Here is a 20,042-nt window from a genome sequence, read left to right on the forward strand (position 1 = left end):
TAAACTATTGCAGTTTGTAATTTTATTTCTTACTTTAGGTAGAAGAAGGAATGCATCTTTTGATAACTGGTCCCAATGGTTGTGGGAAAAGTTCTCTCTTCAGAATTCTAAGTGGGCTCTGGCCTGTGTATGAAGGAGTCCTCTATAAACCACCTCCTCAACACATGTTTTATATTCCACAAAGGTAGGTATATCTTTTTATATTACAAGAAACAATTTCCTTTTGCTCTTGAATTGTCTTGATTCCTCAAGTTCCTCAGTTTATATATCTTTAAGAATGTTTTTATTAAGAGAAACTATTAAGGAAATAAAAATTCACTTAGCCGAAAATATTTTATTACTGCTTTGATTGTAATACTCTCTAGGACAATACCACTTTTTTTCATTTTCACATCTGTCTAGATGGAATAAATACTCAAAGACTGCAGATGTTAGTCTCAAGGAATAACAAGCAGGCTGTTTCAGAGAATGATTAGATTGCCTGAGATGTCAGATTATTTCTTCTCACAGAAAAATAATAACACCCGGATAAGTATACAGCTCTCTCCATCAAGCTGCATACATTCATATATTCTAAAATTGTTCATTTATATTTGAGGCTCCATAAAATAGACTTTACAATTATGCTATATGATTATTTAGCGATTTGTAACTTTCTTAAGTAAATTTTTTTACTGTAAGAATGAGTATCATGTAAACATAGAAAAAGAACATTATTTCTTCAGAGCTCTTTAGCTATCATCTTCCCTGAGAACAATTAGAAATGTCTAAAATTCAAAGTTATACACTAAGAATTTGTAATATTCATTGTGGATAAGAGAAGATGAAGTTTGAAGAGCTTCCTCATGTTAATTGGACCCAGTAATTTTTCCATCTGTCATCATCCTGGATACATAGACATCCCATAGAGCACTCCTACTATGTCAGAGGACTGTTTTGTGGAATCTAACAAGCGCCTAGGCTGGAAGTATAGTACAAGCACAAACATAAAAGTCACATCAAGTATAGTGCTCTCATATGTCCCTTTTGTCCCTTTGCCTTTGCCTGAATGTACTGTACAATCCTGTCTACTGGCCTAATTTTTAGACCAGACATAGCAGTTAGGCAGATGAGGTTTTGTGGGTTTTTTCTTTAAAGTAAGACCTATGGTGGTAGTAAGAAGCTGCCTGGAATATAGGAGAATGAAGAACTGCATTGGCTGAAAATGCTGGACATGAGCAATGACATAGATATTTGTGTTTAACACAAAATAGATAACATTTTGTGACACCAAAAGCATTGTCCCTTTCTGTCTATGCTTTCAATTCCTTTGGGAAACATTCTGATTCTGAAAGCTAAATTATACTGCCAAAAGTTTCTGTTTTAGACATTAATGTGTTTAGTAGGTTGATTTTACTTTTTTATTTAGGTTAGAAGGCGTAGAATTATGAAGAAAATTTTCTATTATAGAATTCTATTCTCTTGATGCAAATAAAATCACATAAATACATTTTATATTTTTAGCTACAGTTGTTGAATATAACTTTGACCAGAACAATGTAAAACATTTCCAGAGAATAAGAAAGTGAAGAAATTCTAGCCTTTGTCTGCAGAGATACTTGACTATGTTACTTTGCAACAAACAAAAATCACTAGGAAACTTTTTCTTAGTTATGAAATTTACTGTTGCTTAAGCAAAAAAACCAACTGCAATCCAGTTAAGGAGAAAAATAACAATGAGAACTCTATTTTTCAGGCTAAAATGTATTTTAATAATTACTGTTAAAAGTCATTTACCTTGATTATATGGCTTTTAGAAACATGAACATTTGGGTATATGTTAGAAGTTTTATAGGACCATTATCCTTGCAAAAACCATAGAATTTATTTAAATCCATATGTAAACTGAGAGTCTAAATGTAGTGTTTCTTACATTCTAAAAGCTATTTTTTCGAGTAAATTTAAAAAATAATCTTACATGTTTTTATGATGTAAAAGAAAGCTGCTATGCAACCTATTTCAAAATATTTGTTGGTAGGTAACTGCCTTATGATATTCTCATTAGTAAATATAATCTGGCTGGGTGGGGTGGCTCACGCCTGTAATCCCAGCACTTTGGGAGGCTGAGGCGGGCAGATCACCTGAGGTCAGGAGTTTGAGACCAGCCTGACCAACATGGAGAAACCCCGTCTCTACTAAGAATACAAAATTAGCCGGGTATGGTAGTGCGTGCCTGTAATCCCAGCTACTCAAGAGGCTGAGGAAGGAGAATTTCTTGAACCTGGGAGACGGAGGTCGCGGTGAGCTGAGATCGCGCCACTGCACTCCAGCCCGGGCAATAAGAGCAAAACTCCACCTCAAAAAATGTATATATAATCTAATTTATTGTATTAATTCATAATAATCAAATATGTTAACTACTAGTTTAGCAGCAAAAAAATGAAATTTCAATATAGGATTGACACTTATGTATGAACTTCACAAGTCATAAGACAGAGCTTTACAATAATCCCCCTGTATTCACTTTTTGTGATTGAAAGACTTCTGGGTAGAGGATGAATCTCTTTATGGATTGATCAGAATGTACATTAATTGTTACTTGCATGGGAGAAAAATAGAGTATATTTTGAAAAAGTGGATTTATAATGATGTCATGTAGTATACGGAAGAAAGAAGTGAACCACTAAGGAAAAATTATAATTAACTATATTAGGCCATTTATTTTTTTTCACCAAATCTTCACAAAGAATGCTGCTATAGCTCAGTTCATAAGCTTGGAAAGCTGAATTCCTAATAAATTATGAAACCACCTCAATGTTTTCCCAGCTAGTGTTATCTAGTACTTTAGCAGTGTTAATAATGAGAACCAGATAAAAGAAAATCTCAGCTTCAGTTCAAGAATACACGAACAAAAAAATGTTGGTAGATAAATTAGTTTCAGAACAGCTTCCCTTTATCCTGTCTTCATTAATGATGACATATGATCATTAGTGGAGCATCAGATACGGTTTTGGAAAGAAATGTTTCATCAAAATGTAGATTAACCATTCTAAATCTATGGAATGGTGTATGTTAAAATGCTTAGTATTGCTCAGGTAATACTTTAAAACAGTATTCTGGAAATTTTAGGCTGTTTGAGTTTCTGAGCCATGTGAATGTACTCCTTAAGCTGATGATTGAAACTCACTGCTCTCTCCTATATTAGCCATCCTGACCTCAGGAAAAGTCTTTCATTTGGACATAGATCCTGAATTTCTTCTGTCAATTCTTGTTGCAGTTTATCTGTCTTTCCAAGTCCCTAAGGAGAGATTTGTGATCCCCTGCTCTCACTTTCACAAATCCACTAATTTATGGCCTATTTGTTACTTCCTAATCCCCTGGTAAGTTTCTGTCTTCATCCATGAAAGCCCCTAAACCCACCCTTTCACTTGTTTATTTTGTTCACCTGCTAACAAAATTTTATAGTATGCTAACAATCATCAAAATAATAAATTGGAATATTTAGTGGGAGTTGGGGGTAGAGAGAGAGTGGGAGAGAAGCAACAGAGGAAGGGAGGGAAGGAAGACAGATGATAATAGATATTTGCTGACAAAATATATTTTGCTCAGAGTAAAATCTTGCTTTCTTTTGTACTAGTTTTTAAAAATAATACTCCAGAAGATCATTTGCATACATCACATTACAGTTGGGCCTCTGTATCTGCAGCTTCCACAACCTTGGATTCAACCCACCATGAATAAAAAATATTTTTAAAATAAACACTAAAAACAACAACATAACCATAAAAAATCATACAAACAAAAAAACCAATGCATAGTATTTGTATTGTGTTAGGTATTACAAGTAATCTAAAGATGATTTAAAGTATATAGGGGGATGTGTGTCAGTTATATGCAAATACTGTGGCCATTTTATATAAAGGCATCTGTGGATTTTGGTGTTTTCTGGGGTCCTGGAACCAGTTCCACCCTGGGCACCAACCCATCATGTAATTCTAACACGTATGCTCTTACTACCTACGCTTCCTTGGCAGAAATATCTTGAAAAAGAAATTTTAATCGTAATTTTCTTACTATTCAAACTTACTATGCAGGCCCAAATACTAAGGCCCACAAGATCTGAAATAGATTCAGGCTTCCCACAATGGCGTACAAAAAGGTAACTTGTATAAACTTCTGCCCATCCATGACTTTGGAGCCTGAGAAACAAAAGGTTCAGAGAGTGAAAGAAGGATTATATATAAGTATAGAATTAAATCTGATCAAATACTTTTTTTAAAGAAAGAAAAAGAAAAAAAGGGAGAAATAGCTGGAGTATTGTGTTTCATGTCAGAGAGATAATTTTTTTTTCATTAGTCTTTTTAGGATAGACAATAATTAGCATATAATCTTATTATGATGTTTATGTGTCATTTAGTTATAAATAAAAACATTCAACTAACGGAAATAAAAACCAGAAATAAGTGCCTCAAGAAAGGCAAGAAATGCTATGGATGTTCAAAATGAGGAAAAAATAGAACAGTGTGTCATTTGACCTGAGTTTTGAAAGTAACTCAGGATTTGAACAGTTGCCATGGATTGCATCAGTTTCTCCAATTTCTAAATAGGTAAGAAATACCACAGATTCAAGTAAGCAGAAGTTTTTGATTTTTGGACACTGCTGGATAGCATAATGTTCTTTCCTACTCTCCTCTAACACACGATGCTGAGAAAAGAAAGCATTTCTTAGACTCATCCCCACTAATAAGAAGTCATCAGTACATACTGGAAATGATAGTGCTCATCCTCTCGGTCCTTACTCATTGCTGCACTGTTTCTTTTAGCTGAAGTTCTTTGATTTAATTTTTTAAGGTTTTTTAGTAATTTGGATGTTTGCCATTTTCCCAGTCTCTAGCTAAGGAGCTCAATCTGCTCTCTATAAGTAAGTGACACAATTTTATATGTTAAATTACTTCTCAAAAAGCATAATAAAAGATGACGGTAGCTTGCTTCCACAACACTCATTATTTTTTGTTTCCTGTTTTCAGAAGATATTCTGAAATTATGAGTAACATTTTACTTATCAGCTCAATATTTGTTTATTTCTAACTATTAACTACTACTTCATTCACAGGGTTGTGTGCACAAGTACCATGTTACTTAATCTCCTAGATTAAATATAAATACTGCTTAATAAATAAAGTTATGAATCACATTTTAAAATTAAATGCAACATAAAAGTCTTAAATTTGATTGTAAGCAGGAATGGTAACATCACTAATTAGATTGTACAGGAAATTAAATATAGATAATCACTTTATTTCTATCTTGTTATGCATGAATAATACATATTAATTATGTTCTGCGTAAGTTATGCTAAATAGAGTATTTTTAAGTAATTAAATTGAATTTCAAAGGGACTACAGACTTTACTTAGTGTTATATGGAATTTCAAAGCCACAGTTAGACTATACCAAGTCTTTGAATACAAATCTTCTGTACTCACTGCCTCTCATTTTCAGATTAATAAGATTATCACATTTAAACATCTTATGATGAAAAAAATCCTACTGTTTTTGATCTTAAATATTTTCTCAGATAATCATAACACAGTCTGTATTACTTTCCCAACTTTCTGAGGAATAACAAAATATCATTCTTTATAATTTGTCTTCACTTTTCAAAAATATCTGTATCTTCAACTATCTTCTTTTTTCTTTTTCTTTTTTTGAAATAGAGTGTCACTCTGTCACCCAGGCTGGAGTGCAGTGGCACAATCTTGGCTCACTGCAGCCTCTGCCTCCTGGGTTCACCATGGTACCACCATGCACAGCTAATTTTTTATTATTTGTATTGACAGGGTTTTCCTACCTTGCCAGGGCTAATCTTGAACTCCTGGTCTCAAGTGATTATCCCACCTCAGCTTCCCAGGTAACTGGGATTACAGGCGCCCACCACCAAACCCAGAGAATTTTTGTATTTTTAGTAGAGTCGGGGTTTCATCACGTTGGCCAGGCCGGTCTCGAACTCCTGGCCTCAAGTGATCCACCCGCCTTGGCCTCCCAAAGTGCTGGGATTAAACGCGTGAGCCACTCTACCTGGCCATTGTATTCTTCAACTGTTTTTCTAAGGAAGAAGAGCTTATGACATGAAATCTCAGCCTTTACAAGTACTAGTATATTTATGTTTTCTTTGGTATCTTTAATTGATATCTATATTTTCTTTGATGGCATTTCCACTTCTTCCTTTTAATGATATAGTGTGTGTGTGTTTTAAAAAATTATATGCATTAAAATTGATTTTATCCTGAGAATGTTGTGACCTCTTGAGATAACTGATGGGTCCTAGGCATCCTGAACCAGGATTGAGCATCTCTAGGGTATTGTTATTTTTTGTAATTAACAATATGTCAAACAATTAGTGTGTGCTAGTCACAATTCTACATATATTATATAAGTTTCTTATTTTTCTGTATGACAACCTATAAAGTTGGTATTAGTATCCCTATTTTGTGAGAAAACTTAAGGAGGTTTAAGTCCTCCAGTGGATAAATGCTGGAGCTAGAATTTGAACTCAGATGTGCCTTACCCTAAAGTCATTTTGCCTTATTGGTATCAACAGGGGCATGTGTATGAAAAATTACTACTCTTTATCCTGACCTTGCAAGTATCACCAGCTAAGGTTGTTTTCTTGGTGTGCTGATCTGTACTAATATCAAGCTGTGGTTTGGAGGCAGAGGTCCTCATAATCCTCGATGTACATGGCAATTAAGTCAATTTTAACATATATTTTAGCATAGGTACTTGGCCATCATTCAGATATGTTAAGGTGAAGGAAGCTATATTCTCATATGAAAGTGAAATTTTAAAAAATTTATTGGTGTTCAATTCATTTTCAAATTAAATTATATTCTCTACTCTTTCCTATTCTTCTAAAATTCATTTCTCCATAAAATTTTAAAGAATTTTTCAAAAATAGTCCCTTAATTTTAAATCAGAATTCTTGTTGAGATATAAAACAAGCAAACCTTAATTTTCAGGATGCATTATGGCATAAAAAGATCATGACTTACCCTTTATGTCATCAAAAGAAGAGATTGTCTCTTGCAACAGTGAAGACGGTGTTTTATTTCAGAAGTTCTGCAGAAAGGGCTTGAAGGACGATAATACCAACATTGGCACAACTGCCCTGTGCACTAAGTACTTGCACCAAATAAGCTTTATGGATATTTTAAAATATGAAGTTCTAGGCTGGGCCCGGTGGCTCATGACTGTAATCCCAGCACTTTAGGAGGCTGAGGTTGGATAATCACTTGAGGCCAGGAGTTTAAGGTTAGCCCTGGCAACATAGGGGGACCCTGTCAATACAAATAATAAAAAAGTAGCTGGATATGGTGGTACTTGCCTGTAGTCCCAGCTACTTAAGAGGCTGAGGTGGGAGGGCTGCTTGAGTCTGGGAAGTTGAGGCTGCAGTGAGCCATGATTGCACCACTGCATTCTGGCCTGGCCAACAGAGTGAGATGCTATCTCAAAAGAATAAAAATAAAAATAAACCAAAAAAAATAAAAGCTGTGGAGTTCCATTTTCTATTGTTTCTATATGAATGACTTCCAAATCTAAGATTTCTTCTTTGTAGGGATCAGGGAACTCTGTGTTATATATCAACATTGTTTAACCCACACATATAAAACCAGATGATGGCTATTAACTAGAAAGCATATGAGATCAGCTCAGAAGAACTGATTTGCCTCTTTTCTCTATGGAGGACAGAAAGGGTGCTGTTAAAGTATTCTCAGTGAGATCCTTGCTTTTTTTCTTTTTATCCAAGATCTCGGATTTTAAAAATGAGGATGTGGTCTGGAAAAGGATCTAAGCAAGAATCTGGGGTATGCTGTTTTAAGTATCTTAATCTCAATTTTCCTATAGGTCTCTAGCTTTTGGACCTGCCGATTCTTAATGAATATCTAGCTGCCAAAAGGCAAACAGAGTGCACCTCTTGAGGACAAGGAGTGTGTTTATTTAAGAAAGAGGCAGACTAGCAGGCCACTGCCCGAGTGGAATATGGGTCTATAAAAGCCACTGGAATAAAGGAGGAATGTGATGTGGCTTAATCCAGAGCTCCTCACAGAACTCTATACCTATGGACTGTGCCAATGCGTATGTAGGTTACATATCTATTGTCCTGCTGCCCTCAAAGCAAAGAAATCTGGCTTTGGGAGTAGGGGTTGTACTGGAACGGACTTTGCCCTTGTTGAGTCACTGTTGAACAAACTTTTATAGATTAAAAGCTAGAAAAGGCAACCACATGTCTCTGTACAGCACTGGTAGGATCCTAGTAAATATATTGTAATTGTGCAATAAATATCTGATAAGTGATTGACTGAATGAATGAACATCTCCACAGATTTGGTTTCTACTGCCAAGTCAATCTGGTACCTTACACTAATTATGAGCAATCTATTTATTTTGCTGCTTGCAGTAGGTATGTTGCAAAATTCTCTTTATGATGGGGATAAATATCTGTCCTTTTTTAGAAAATTATTTTAACCACAAGGAAGGCTTAGTAGCATTGCTGTAGCAAATTGACTTCTATTCCTTGCTTTCTGACTGTTAGACTTACAGCCAAGTAATCTTTGTATAAATACCTTTGGGCAGTCAGTTGACAGAAATAGAAGTTGTACATTTTAGTTCCTCCTGTGTAGTAGTTGGTACAGTTCAGTTTTTTTAAATCTCTTTTAAAGAGATCTATAAATGTAAACACAATTTTCTATAGCTTTCTATGGCTTGGAAGAATGCTAAAGATACTTTTTAAAATCTTTAACTTTTCTAAGGGCTCATTTATAAAAGTAATAATGAAAAAAACTCCCCTCTCACTCAAAAGTTTTTCTCATTTTATGAGTACTATTACATTAAACCATATGGAACTGCAATTTTTATAGGTCAAATATCAGCAATTTAAATGGTAATCTGATATAATGATAAATACTCTTAAAGTTGACTTTTAGAGAAATTTGCATTTTTAACAGCTTAGCAATACTTTAATTCTTCCACTAATAATATATTTATTTATTTACTTATCGAGACAGTGTCTCACTCTATTGCCCAGGCTGGAGTGCAGTGACACAATCTTGGCTCACTGCAACCTCTGTCTCCAGGGTTCAAGAGATTCTTGTGCCTCAGCCTCCCAAGTAGCTGGGATTACAGGTGTGTGCCACCACACCTGGCTAATTTTTGCATTTTTAGTAGAGATGGGGTTTCACCATGTTGAGCAGGCTGGTCTCAAACTTCTGACCTCAGGTGATTCACCCAGCTTGGCCTCCCAAATTACGAGGATTACAGACGAGAGCCACTGCACCTGGCCTAATATTATTTTTATTACTTGGAAATAAACCTCATCCCTGCTCTTAAGAGGCTATTCTCATCTCTGTTTTGGAATCTAGAAATATCTTATCCAAAAGATATAATTTCAGTAATAGTAAATATCTATTTTCACTTGAATATTTCTTCTTATTATCACACATTTTTTAAGAATACTATAAATGACTCAAATCTAGTTCTTTCTATGCATGAAAAACCCTGATGCAATGATTGGTTCCAGCATGTATAGTTATATGAATTATTGATGGTTAAATTTTATGCCTTTCAGATTGTTAACTTCTTATTGCTACGACAACACAGCAGTACTTAGTGGTACATTATTCTTAAACTTAACACATCTCATGCCTTAAATACAGTTAACATTGCTGCAAAATTTTTATCAATATTGTTCCAATTAAATTTTATATGATTATTTAAAAAATTTGTTTTCTCTGCATATAGGCCTTTCATGTTACACTTTTTTTTCTCCTCTGGATTTGAATTGGTTTTTTGCTCTCAATTTAGGAAATATTTAGAATTTTGTGTCATTCAGAAGCTCCAAGCACATAGATACAGCTAACACTTCTCAATGCTTTCCCATTCTTTCTAGCTTTGTCTTAGAGAATAATAAAAAAGTAACTCTAACAAACATCAGTACATTTTACCAAAAAAAAAAAAATCACTGTCAGATTACTTAGATGTTAATGCAGAAAAGTGGGAATATAAGGCAAAGTATAAAAGCACCTTGAGACATTAGTAACAAAACTATAAAAAGCCATAATCATGGGGAATGAATTTTATCTCAAATAATTTTACTATTATAATTGAATTTTAACTATATATACATTTGAAAGAATTGTAGATTCCTAAGAAAAAACAATTATTATAATTATTGTAATTGTTTAAATAAGGATTATTTGTTAAATGATCTGTGACACCTATGGATTTATTTTGCTATCTTTTCCATAACATATAGAGATGATTCTGGGTTTTACTTATAGAAAGTAAATTAAAACTAGTTAATATTTCTTTTTTGATAGCTACTAATGAGGAGCAATCTGACCATTTCTTTTGTTGCTTATGTTAGATATGTTGCATGATCTCCTTTATAATGAGCCAGAGCAAGTGAGCCAGTAACATTCTAACATGGTAATTGATCTACCTGAAATATTTAGAAGATTATCTGAATAGGTCTATATATCTAGAAAGGAAAGTTTAGTAAAGGGTACTTTGAGTGCTTATCTATTATGTATAACTTTGGTAGGACTACAGAAACTTGAACTGACTCAAAATGTTAAATTCCAGACCTTTGAGCTGGAAAGAGAATCACATGCAAATTAATTATATAAACATTGGCTATAGGGTCCTCCGTTTCCTTGTGCTTTCAAATTGAGTAAATGTCATCCCGAATTTTCTTGACACAGTCTTTCCAGAGAATTCAGTGGTGGCTTTAACATTATAATAATATTTTTAAATCATTATTTTAATAAAAACCTAAGCGGCGTTAGTTGCTATGTACATCAAACATATGTAGAATGTATTATTTTTACCATTTCACATGATCATAAAACAATAATTGACAAAAAATTGAACTTCAATAAAACAATAGTTGATTAGTCCTCAATAAATATATAAGCTTATGAATACTTTTATATATATTCATCAACATTCTCATTCACATCAGTTTTCAAAGTGAGCAATTTTTATACTTCGTTACATCATTTAAATAACAATAGCTCAGATAGGGCTGGGTGTGGTGGCTCACGCCTGTAATCCCAGCACTTTGGGAGGCCAAGGTGGGCGGAATACGAGGTCAGGAGATCAAGACCATCCTGGCTAACACGGTAAAACCCCGTCTCTACTAAAAATACAAAAAAATAGCCAGGCGTGGGGACAGGCGCCTGTAGTCCTAGCTACTTTAGAGGCTGCCAAGAGAACGGCGAGAACCCGGGAGGCGGAGCTTGCAGTGAGCCACTGAGATTGAGCCACTGCACTCCAGCCTGGGCAACAGAGCAAGACTCTAGCTCAAAAAAAAAAAAAAAAAAAAAGCTCAGATACTCAGATAGCAAATAAGGTGGGCACATTTGCAGTTCTTTTAGCATCATATTATGACTTGGTATTTCATTGAAATCTTGTCCTGATTAAATTTTTTTAAAAGGTAGCTAAATTTTTTTTCTTTTTTTTTTGTTTTGGTTTGATTTTTTTAATTACAGGAGTATATATTTAAGATATTATTAGGCTTTTATAAATTCAATAAGAAATTAAGCATTGCAAAACCATAATTTAATTATTTTGCTTTGCCTTATAATTAAAATCCCTTATGAGAAAAATGTCCATATCTGTTCATTAAAGAAAATTGTCTGATTTCAAAAGGCCTAAGGAAATTAAAAATAGTATTAAACTAGACTTTTGAAGAAATTACACAGTTTTGCTTCTCCAAATTCCTGTTACAAAGAAAACACTTGGCATCCTGGGACATTTTGATATTTTCGAGGCCCCATAAATTGCTCCAGTAAACTATTAATACATGGTGTTCCAAGTATTTTTTTTAAATGCTTCTAGGTGAACGAGGTATTCTCATGAGTACTTAACAGAATATAATCTAAAATCTACGTATCTAGGTACTTAATTCTTAATCATGTCAAGACAATAAAAATTTACTATGGAATAAAAACCACCAGTCTCTTGTCTGGCTAAATAGAAATCTTTTTTATTCATTCTTTTTTAAGATGTTACATTTTTGCTTAAGTAGAGAACATAAGCATAAGTAGAAATGGACTTCTTTGTCTTCATAATGTCATTTATTGAGTGCCTACCATGTGTCTGTACTATAATAAGTGATCTGAGTACATTGCTTCACTTAGCTTCATAAAAACCCACTGCTTCATTTAGTACTCATAACAAATGAAATCATTAAAATAAGTTATTTTATAAATGAGGTACCTCTAGCTTGGAATTTGAATGATATTACAATGATTCCCCAGAATCATTTCTCCAAAACCATTTATCACAATCATGATTTTATAGTGCCTGCCTTTTCTGAAATATAGATATAAAACCAAATTTCATCATCAAATATTGCCAATTAATCAAGTTTTCTGGTAGAATCCTGTAGAAACACTTGTGAAATTAATGCACTGATGTATTTTTATCACTGTGGTCTCAGTTGTGTATTGTGTCATGGCTACTCTTTGGACCTAATTACATAGGGGTTTTATGCTACGGGGGGAGAACATCTGTGCTTCCGATTTATATTAAATTGGAGCTGATGTCACCTTGGAAAGCAGTAAAAGAACTCTCTCCTGAGATTCTATGTTATTTCTTCTTCTGAGTAGTCTCAGAGTATCTAATTAAAACTGCTCATTGGCTCTGATGACTAATTTCTATTTTATGCTATTATTATTTGATATTAATTTAAGATAATGTCATATTGTATGAGTGCTTACGACAATCTACACAAACAAATAATTATGTATCCTTTTTTTAAATATAGTTAGACTGGAGAGGGAAAAATAAAGAACAGGGCAGGAGGGAAAACCTTAGAGAGAGATATGATACAAGAAATGTAACCAGAAATGGTATAGCCACTTCAGAAAAACAGTCTGGCAATTTCTCTAAAAATTATATGCTTCAGTATTTTCATTCTTTGGCATATATCCATTATTCATAACACAAAAAAGTGAAAACAACTAAAATATCCATCAACCCATGAGTGGATTAATCAAATATGGCCTACAGTGAAATATTATTCAGCCAAAAAAAGGAACTGTTACATGCTACAGCATGGATGAACCTGAAAACATTATACTAATGGAAAGAAGGCAATCACAAAGGACCGCACACTGTATGGTTCCATATGTTTGAGATGTCCACAACAGGCAAATTCATGGAGACAGAAAGTAGATTAATTGTTTCCAGGGGTTGAGAGGAAGGAGGAATAGGAAATGCCTGCTATTGGGTATGAGATTTTTTTCTGGAGTGAAGAAAATGATCTGGAATTAGTCGTGATGTTCACATAACCTTGCGAATACACTAAAAACCACTGAATTGTGTGCTTTAAAAGGGTGAATTTTATGATATGTGAACCATATCTCAATTTAAAAACATGACCAGGACGGGCGCGGTGGCTCACACCTGTAATCCCAGTACTTTGGAAGGCCGAGGTGGGAGGATCACGAGGTTCAAGGCCATCCTGGCTAACATGGTGAAACCCCGTCTCTACTAAAAATACAAAAAATTAGCCAGGCGTGGTGGCGGGCGCCTGTAGTCCCAGCTACTCGGGAGGCTGAGGCAGGAGAATGGTGTGAACCCAGGAGGCGGAGCTTGCAGTGAGCCGAGATGGCGCCACTGCACTCCAGCCTGGGCGACAGAGCGAGACTCCGTCTCAAGAAAAAAAAAACAAAACCCAGACCAAAGATTCCTTATATTTGTAATAATTTCATTGCAAAGTCTTCTTATATGAACATACACATGTACAAGTAAAATATAAACATTTTGAATTCAAATAATAATTAAATATATTATAAAATAAGCTTGTGCTGTCTATCCTTCAACCTAATGGCTTGTGTACCATGGGAAAATAGGTAGATAATTCATCCACAAAACACATTTTGTATTTGAAAACCTCTCCTTCTCTTTCTTTCTCTCTCCAGGCATACACACACAATATACAGCTTGTATTTTTTAATCAAGTTGCAGTAATCATACATTTTTACCCCTAATTAATTTAGGGTATATTTTCAAAGAACAGGGATATTCTCTTAGGTAACTACAGTATACTTATCAAATTCAGGAAATCTGACATTTATATATTAGTATCTAAAATACAGTCCATATTTAAATTTCAGCAATTGTCATAACACTGTACTTTATAGAGCAACTTGTTTTTCCCAATCCATTGTCATGCACTGCACTTAGTTGCCATGTCTATTTATTATAGTTTCTTTTATTCGAAAGAGTTTCTCAGCATTTCTTTATTTTATATGACATTGATATTTTTAAAGAATGCAAGACTATTGCTTTTTTTTTTTTAAGAGAACACCTCAATTTGGGTTTGTCTGATAGTTTCTCCGTGATGTGATTCAGGTTATAAACTTTTTACAGAAATACTACTTGTATTAGTTTCTAAGGGCTACAAATTACCAAACACTTGGCGGTTTGAACAACAGAAATTTATTTTCTCGCATTCCTGAACACCTGAAGTCAAAGTATTGGCAATCCACCCCCTCTGAAGGCTCTTGGGGAGAATTATTTCCTGCCTCTTTTCCAGCTTCTGGTGGTGCCAAGCATTCCTTCGTTTGTGGCGGCAATAACTCCCATCTCTGTCTCCTTCTTCACGTGGCTTTCTTTTCTTTCCTGTGTTTCTTCTCATTTGATAAGAGCATTTATTGGATTTAGGACTCATCTGATTAATCCAGGATGATCTCGTCTCAAGAACCTTAATTAAATCTGCAAAGACTCTGTTCCTAAATAAGGTTTCATTTACAGATACAGGGGGGTCTGGATTAAGATAGATCTTTTTGGGTCCACAATTGAATTTATTGCATTACTGAAATGATGCTGTGTGCTTCTCAAAGGATAATACTAGACTGTTCCAGATGTAGATAGGGCTAGAAATTTTTTTATTAAAAAACATAAATTCATACTGATACTCAAATTAAAATTAGTTTTTCTCTTGCCTTCCCACACAGCATGTTTGTATCTTTCTTCTTCCACAGTGAGAACCCTTGCTCCTAACATTACCAAACCATTTACTTACGTAACCAATCCTACAATATACATAAAATAGTTTCAGAATTGCTACCCCTATATCATTAGCAAAAATAAACTTGCAAGTAAAGTTTAAAATTTCCGCCTGATTCTTTCTGTCTTTGACTGAAATTATATAGCCAAGTTCAAAAATTACATGGATTAATTCATCCCCACCTCCATCCCCTTCGCTGTGTGGTTACTTTATCCTTTGGACATACTGTTCAGTTAAATTGTTTCTATTTGTATTCAATTTTAAGGTTTCTTCCTTCGTTCTTGTTGGTTTAATTTTATTTATTTATTGAATAGTAACACTTTGAGGGATTCCAAAAGTAAAAACTTTATTAATAGAAAGGATACTTAGGCCTTTTCCTGCCTATCCATTCCACCTTGTTCCTCCCACCTCCTGTAGCTAACCAACTTCACTAGTTTCAGGTTTACTCTTCCTGTGTTTCCTTTTTTAAATATAAATGGGTATGTCTATATTTCATTTTGCTTTCTTTTTTCATAGAAGTGGTTCTCAACCGGGAAGATTTTGTCCCCCAGGGACATTTGGCATTATCTGGAGACAATTATTTTTGTTTACTACAGGAAGGAGTGCTGCTGACATCTAGTGGGTAGACATCAGGCATAATGCTAAACATCCTACTGTACACAGGGTAGCCCTCGACAACAAAGAATTATCTGGTTCAATAAGCCAAAGTGCCGTTGTTGAGAAACCCTGCTGTAAGTCTACTTTTGCGTTTTGCTTTTCAACTTAACAATATATCATGGAAATCACTCTATATCAGTTTATAGAGGTCTTCCTCATCCTTTTATTACAGCTGCGTAGTGGATGTACTATAGTTTATTCTGTCTGTCTTCTTTGTATGGGTATTTATGTTGTATTTCAGTATTTTGCTATTACAAATAAGCTGTAATGAATAACCTCATGCATCTTTTTTTGTATTTTTAGAAGTATATTTTCAGAGTGAATTCCCAGAAGGAGGTCAAAGGGCAAATGCTCTGTCAGTTTGCCAAATCCCCTCTGTAAGAGTTGTACCATTCTGCATTTTCACTGTAGTGTGAGAACATTCCTTTTCCCGTAGGCCTGCCAGTGGAGTGAGTTACCAAGTTGTTGAATTTTTGCCAATCTGATTTGTAAGAAACTCAATGTAATTTTAATTTGTGTTTTTCTTACTATGAATTAAATTTTTTTGTTTTGTTTGTTCACATTGCTGGGTTGAAACTCAAATTGTATAATATGTCACCCAAATAATTATAGATGAATTACAGAAGCAATCTTTATCAAATACAGTGAAACAAAGTATATACAGTATTTCCCTGCTGAAAATGTTAAATGTGGCTGGGTTCTATGGCTCACAACTGTAATCCCAGTGCTTTGGGAGGCCAAGTTAGGAGGAATCACTTGAGGCAGGTGTTTGAGACTAGCCTGGGAAAACATATCAAGACCCTGTCTCTACAAAATATAAAATAAAATAGAATTTTTTAGAAAAAGAAAATGTCAGATGATTTCTTGGAGAAGCTTTTCTTGTGTCCATGTGTCAGTAAGTTTTTATGTAAACATAACGGTATTGTTTAGCAGTGCCTGAGGGAGAAGTACTCATCGCCAGGTAACAAATATCATCCTGGAAATGTAGTGTTTAAAGTCTTCACTGATGTTTTCAGACTACCAAGATGTCACACTGAGTAAGTTATCATGACTTTCCACTAGGATTCTTGTGTGCTTGGTGTTTTACAGGCCATATATGTCTCTTGGAAGTCTTCGGGATCAAGTCATTTACCCTGATTCAGTGGATGATATGCATGATAAAGGTTATACAGACCAAGATCTGGAACGTATCCTACACAATGTCCATCTCTATCACATAGTTCAAAGAGAAGGAGGTAAAGTCTATCATTCTTTTTTAATGCATTTAACTTCACTTTTAAAAAGTAAGCTTGGGTATATATTTAGTCTGTGGTTTAATTTGAATGTATGCTATAATCGGAAATAAGCACATAAGTGTAAAGATGGAGTTTTATTGCTGTTCCATTATTTACATTTCTTTTTCTGCTTGTGTTGTGTTTAATGCAACACACTAAGTTTTTATTAAGTCTCCATGTCAGTGCAGCTAACATTTAGAAACAGTTTTCTTCTTTTATATTCGAATGTACAAAGTCCCTGAGGCCATTGTCAGTCTAGATGTATGTAAAGTCTGTGACAGAAATATTTGCCTTACAAGCTCTCAGCTCACATTAAATTAAATAATTTGAGAAGTAGATACCACAGAATTTCTTTTTTTGTTTTCAGACCCACAATCTGACCAGTATCTTTTTTTGCTCTCAAGCAGCACACAGGTAATTAAAGTTAGAAACTTCTGTATTGTGGTTTTTCAGCATAAAACATTTTTGAAAGAGTATAAATAACATTTGTACATATAAGCTTAAAATAGAATTATTGTCTAATAATACTTTCTGTGTTTAGTGATACTTTCAAATAATTTAATAATAATAATCACACTTTAACTAGATAAGCCAGGCAAGAGAAAGAAATAAAGGGCATTCACATAGGAAGAGAGGAAGTCAAACTATCCCTGCTTGCAGACACATGATTCTATATCTAGAAAACCCCATAGTCTCAGCTCAAAGCTCCTTCAGCTGATAAACAACTTCAGCAAAGTTGCAGTATACAAAATCAACATACAAAAATCACTAATGTTGCTATACACCAACAACAACCAAGCGAACAGCCGAATCAGGAAGGCAATCCCCTTCACAATTGCCACAAAAAGAATGAAATACCTAGGAATACAGCTAACCAGGAAGGTGAAAGATCTCTACAATGGGAATTACAAAACACTGCTCAAAGAAATCAGAGAAGACACAAATGGAAAACCATCGCATGTTCATGGATAGGAAGAATCAATATCATTAAAATGGCTATGTTGCCCAAAGCAATTTACATATTCAATGCTATTCCTATCAAACTACCAATGACATTCTTCACAGAACTAGGAAAAAAACTATTTTAAAATTTGTTTGGAACCAAGAAAGAGCCTGAATAGCCAAGGTAATCCTAAGCAAAAGGAACAAAGCTGGAGGCATCATGCTGCCCCACTTCAAACTATACTACAAGTCTACAGTAACCAAAACAGCATAGTGCTGTTACAAAAACAGGCACAGAGACCAATGAAACAGAATGGAGAGCACAGAAATAAGGCCGCACATCTACAACCATCTAATCTTCAACAAAGCTGACAAAAACAAGCAATGGGGAAAAGACTCCCTGTTCAATAAATGGTGCTGTGATAACTGGCTGGCCATATGCAGAAGACTGAAGCTGGACCCCATCTTTATACCATATACAAAAATCAACACAAGATGGATTAGAGACTTAAATGTAAAACCCCAAACTATAAAAACCCTGGAAGACAACCTAGGCAAAACTATCCTGGACATGGAAACAGACAAAGACTTCATGACAAAGATACCAAAAGCAATCACAATGAAAGCAAAAATTGACAAGGGAGATCTAATTAAATTTAAGAGCTTCTGCACAGCAAAAGAATCTATCAACAGAGTAAACAGACAACCTACACAATGGGAGAAAATATTTGCAAATTATGCATCTGACAAAGGTCTAATATCTAGCATCTATAAGGTACTTAAACAAATTTACAAGGGAAAAACAAACAACGCCATTACAAAGTGGGAAAAGGACATGAACAGACACTTCTCAAAAGAAGACATACATGCAGCCAACAAGCATATGAAAAAAGCTCAGTATCACTGATCACTAGAGAAATGCACATCAAAACCACAATGAGGTACCATCTCACACCGGTAAAAATGACTATTAATAAAAAGTCAAAAAATAACAGATGTTGAGAAGGTTGTGGGAAAAAGAGAACACTTATACACTGTTGGTGGGAGTGTAAATCAGTTCAACCACAGTGTGGCAATTCCTCAAAGAGCTAAAAACAGAACTACCATTTCACCCAACAATCTCATTACTGGGTTTATACTCAGAGGAATATAAAATCATCTACCACAAAGACACATGCACACAAATGTTCATCACAGCACTATTCACAATAGCAAAAACATGGAATCAATGTAAATGCCCATCAATGACAGATTAGATAAAGAAAGTGTGGTAGAGGTCCACCATGGAATATTATGCAGCTAGAAAAAAAGAATGAGATCATATATTTTGTGGGAACATGAATGGAGCTGGAGGCAATCATCCTTAGCAAACTAATGCAGGAACAGAATACCATATACTTACTGCATGTTCTCACTTTTAAGTAGGGCTAAATGATAAGAACTTACAAGCACAAAGAAGAAAACAACAGAGACTCAGGTCTACTTGAGGATTGGAGGGTGGGAGGAGGGAGAGGAGCAGAAAAGAAAATTATTGGGTACTGGGCTTAATACCTGGATGATGAAATAATATGTACAACAAATCCCCATGAAACGTGTTTACCTATATAAGAAACCTTCACATGTGCCCCCAAGCCTGAAAGTTAAAAAATAAAATAAAATAAAACAAAAAATTATATTCACACTTTCAAATAATTCAATAATTCATATAATTTGATGGTTTAGAAAAATGACTGAAATAACAAATGAGACACCAAGTTTAATTTTAAATGTATTTTATGTTCTATTTTACAGCCCACTTACATTATTAGAAGTAGAGTAAGTAGTACAGTGATTGAGAATATGGACTTTTAACTCAGAGTTCTGGAATTAAATCTTGATTAGCCCTGTTCTCTGTATCTTCAACTGTAAAATGAGGATAAATATCTACCTTATAAGTTTTTTGTCAAGATTAAATAAGACTGTATGTAAAACATTAGCACAGTGGCATATGAGTACACAAGAATTAGTAGCTGGCCCCGTCCGGCAGCTCACACCTGTAATCCCAGCACTTTGGGAGGCCGAGGAGGGTAAATAGCTTGAACCTAGGAGGTTGAAACCAGCCTGGGCAACATG

At 34.6% G+C, this 20,042-nt stretch overlaps 1 protein-coding gene across 4 annotated transcripts in view; it reads left to right on the forward strand.

The window, feature by feature from the left end:
• The window catches only part of ABCD2 (ATP binding cassette subfamily D member 2), a 71,461-nt gene that overhangs the window by 18,903 nt on the left and 32,516 nt on the right, over positions 1-20,042 (forward strand). For all 4 annotated transcript variants that reach the window (XM_001168647.8, XM_063785774.1, XM_054664354.2 and 1 more), the window contains exons 6-7: positions 39-184; positions 16,804-16,949. In XM_001168647.8, the coding sequence (XP_001168647.1) occupies positions 39-184; positions 16,804-16,949 (292 nt within the window). The remainder of the gene's footprint in view (positions 1-38; positions 185-16,803; positions 16,950-20,042) is intronic.

This window comes from Pan troglodytes, chromosome 10, assembly GCF_028858775.2.
Source record: "Pan troglodytes isolate AG18354 chromosome 10, NHGRI_mPanTro3-v2.0_pri, whole genome shotgun sequence".
Taxonomy (NCBI): Eukaryota; Metazoa; Chordata; class Mammalia; order Primates; family Hominidae; genus Pan; species Pan troglodytes.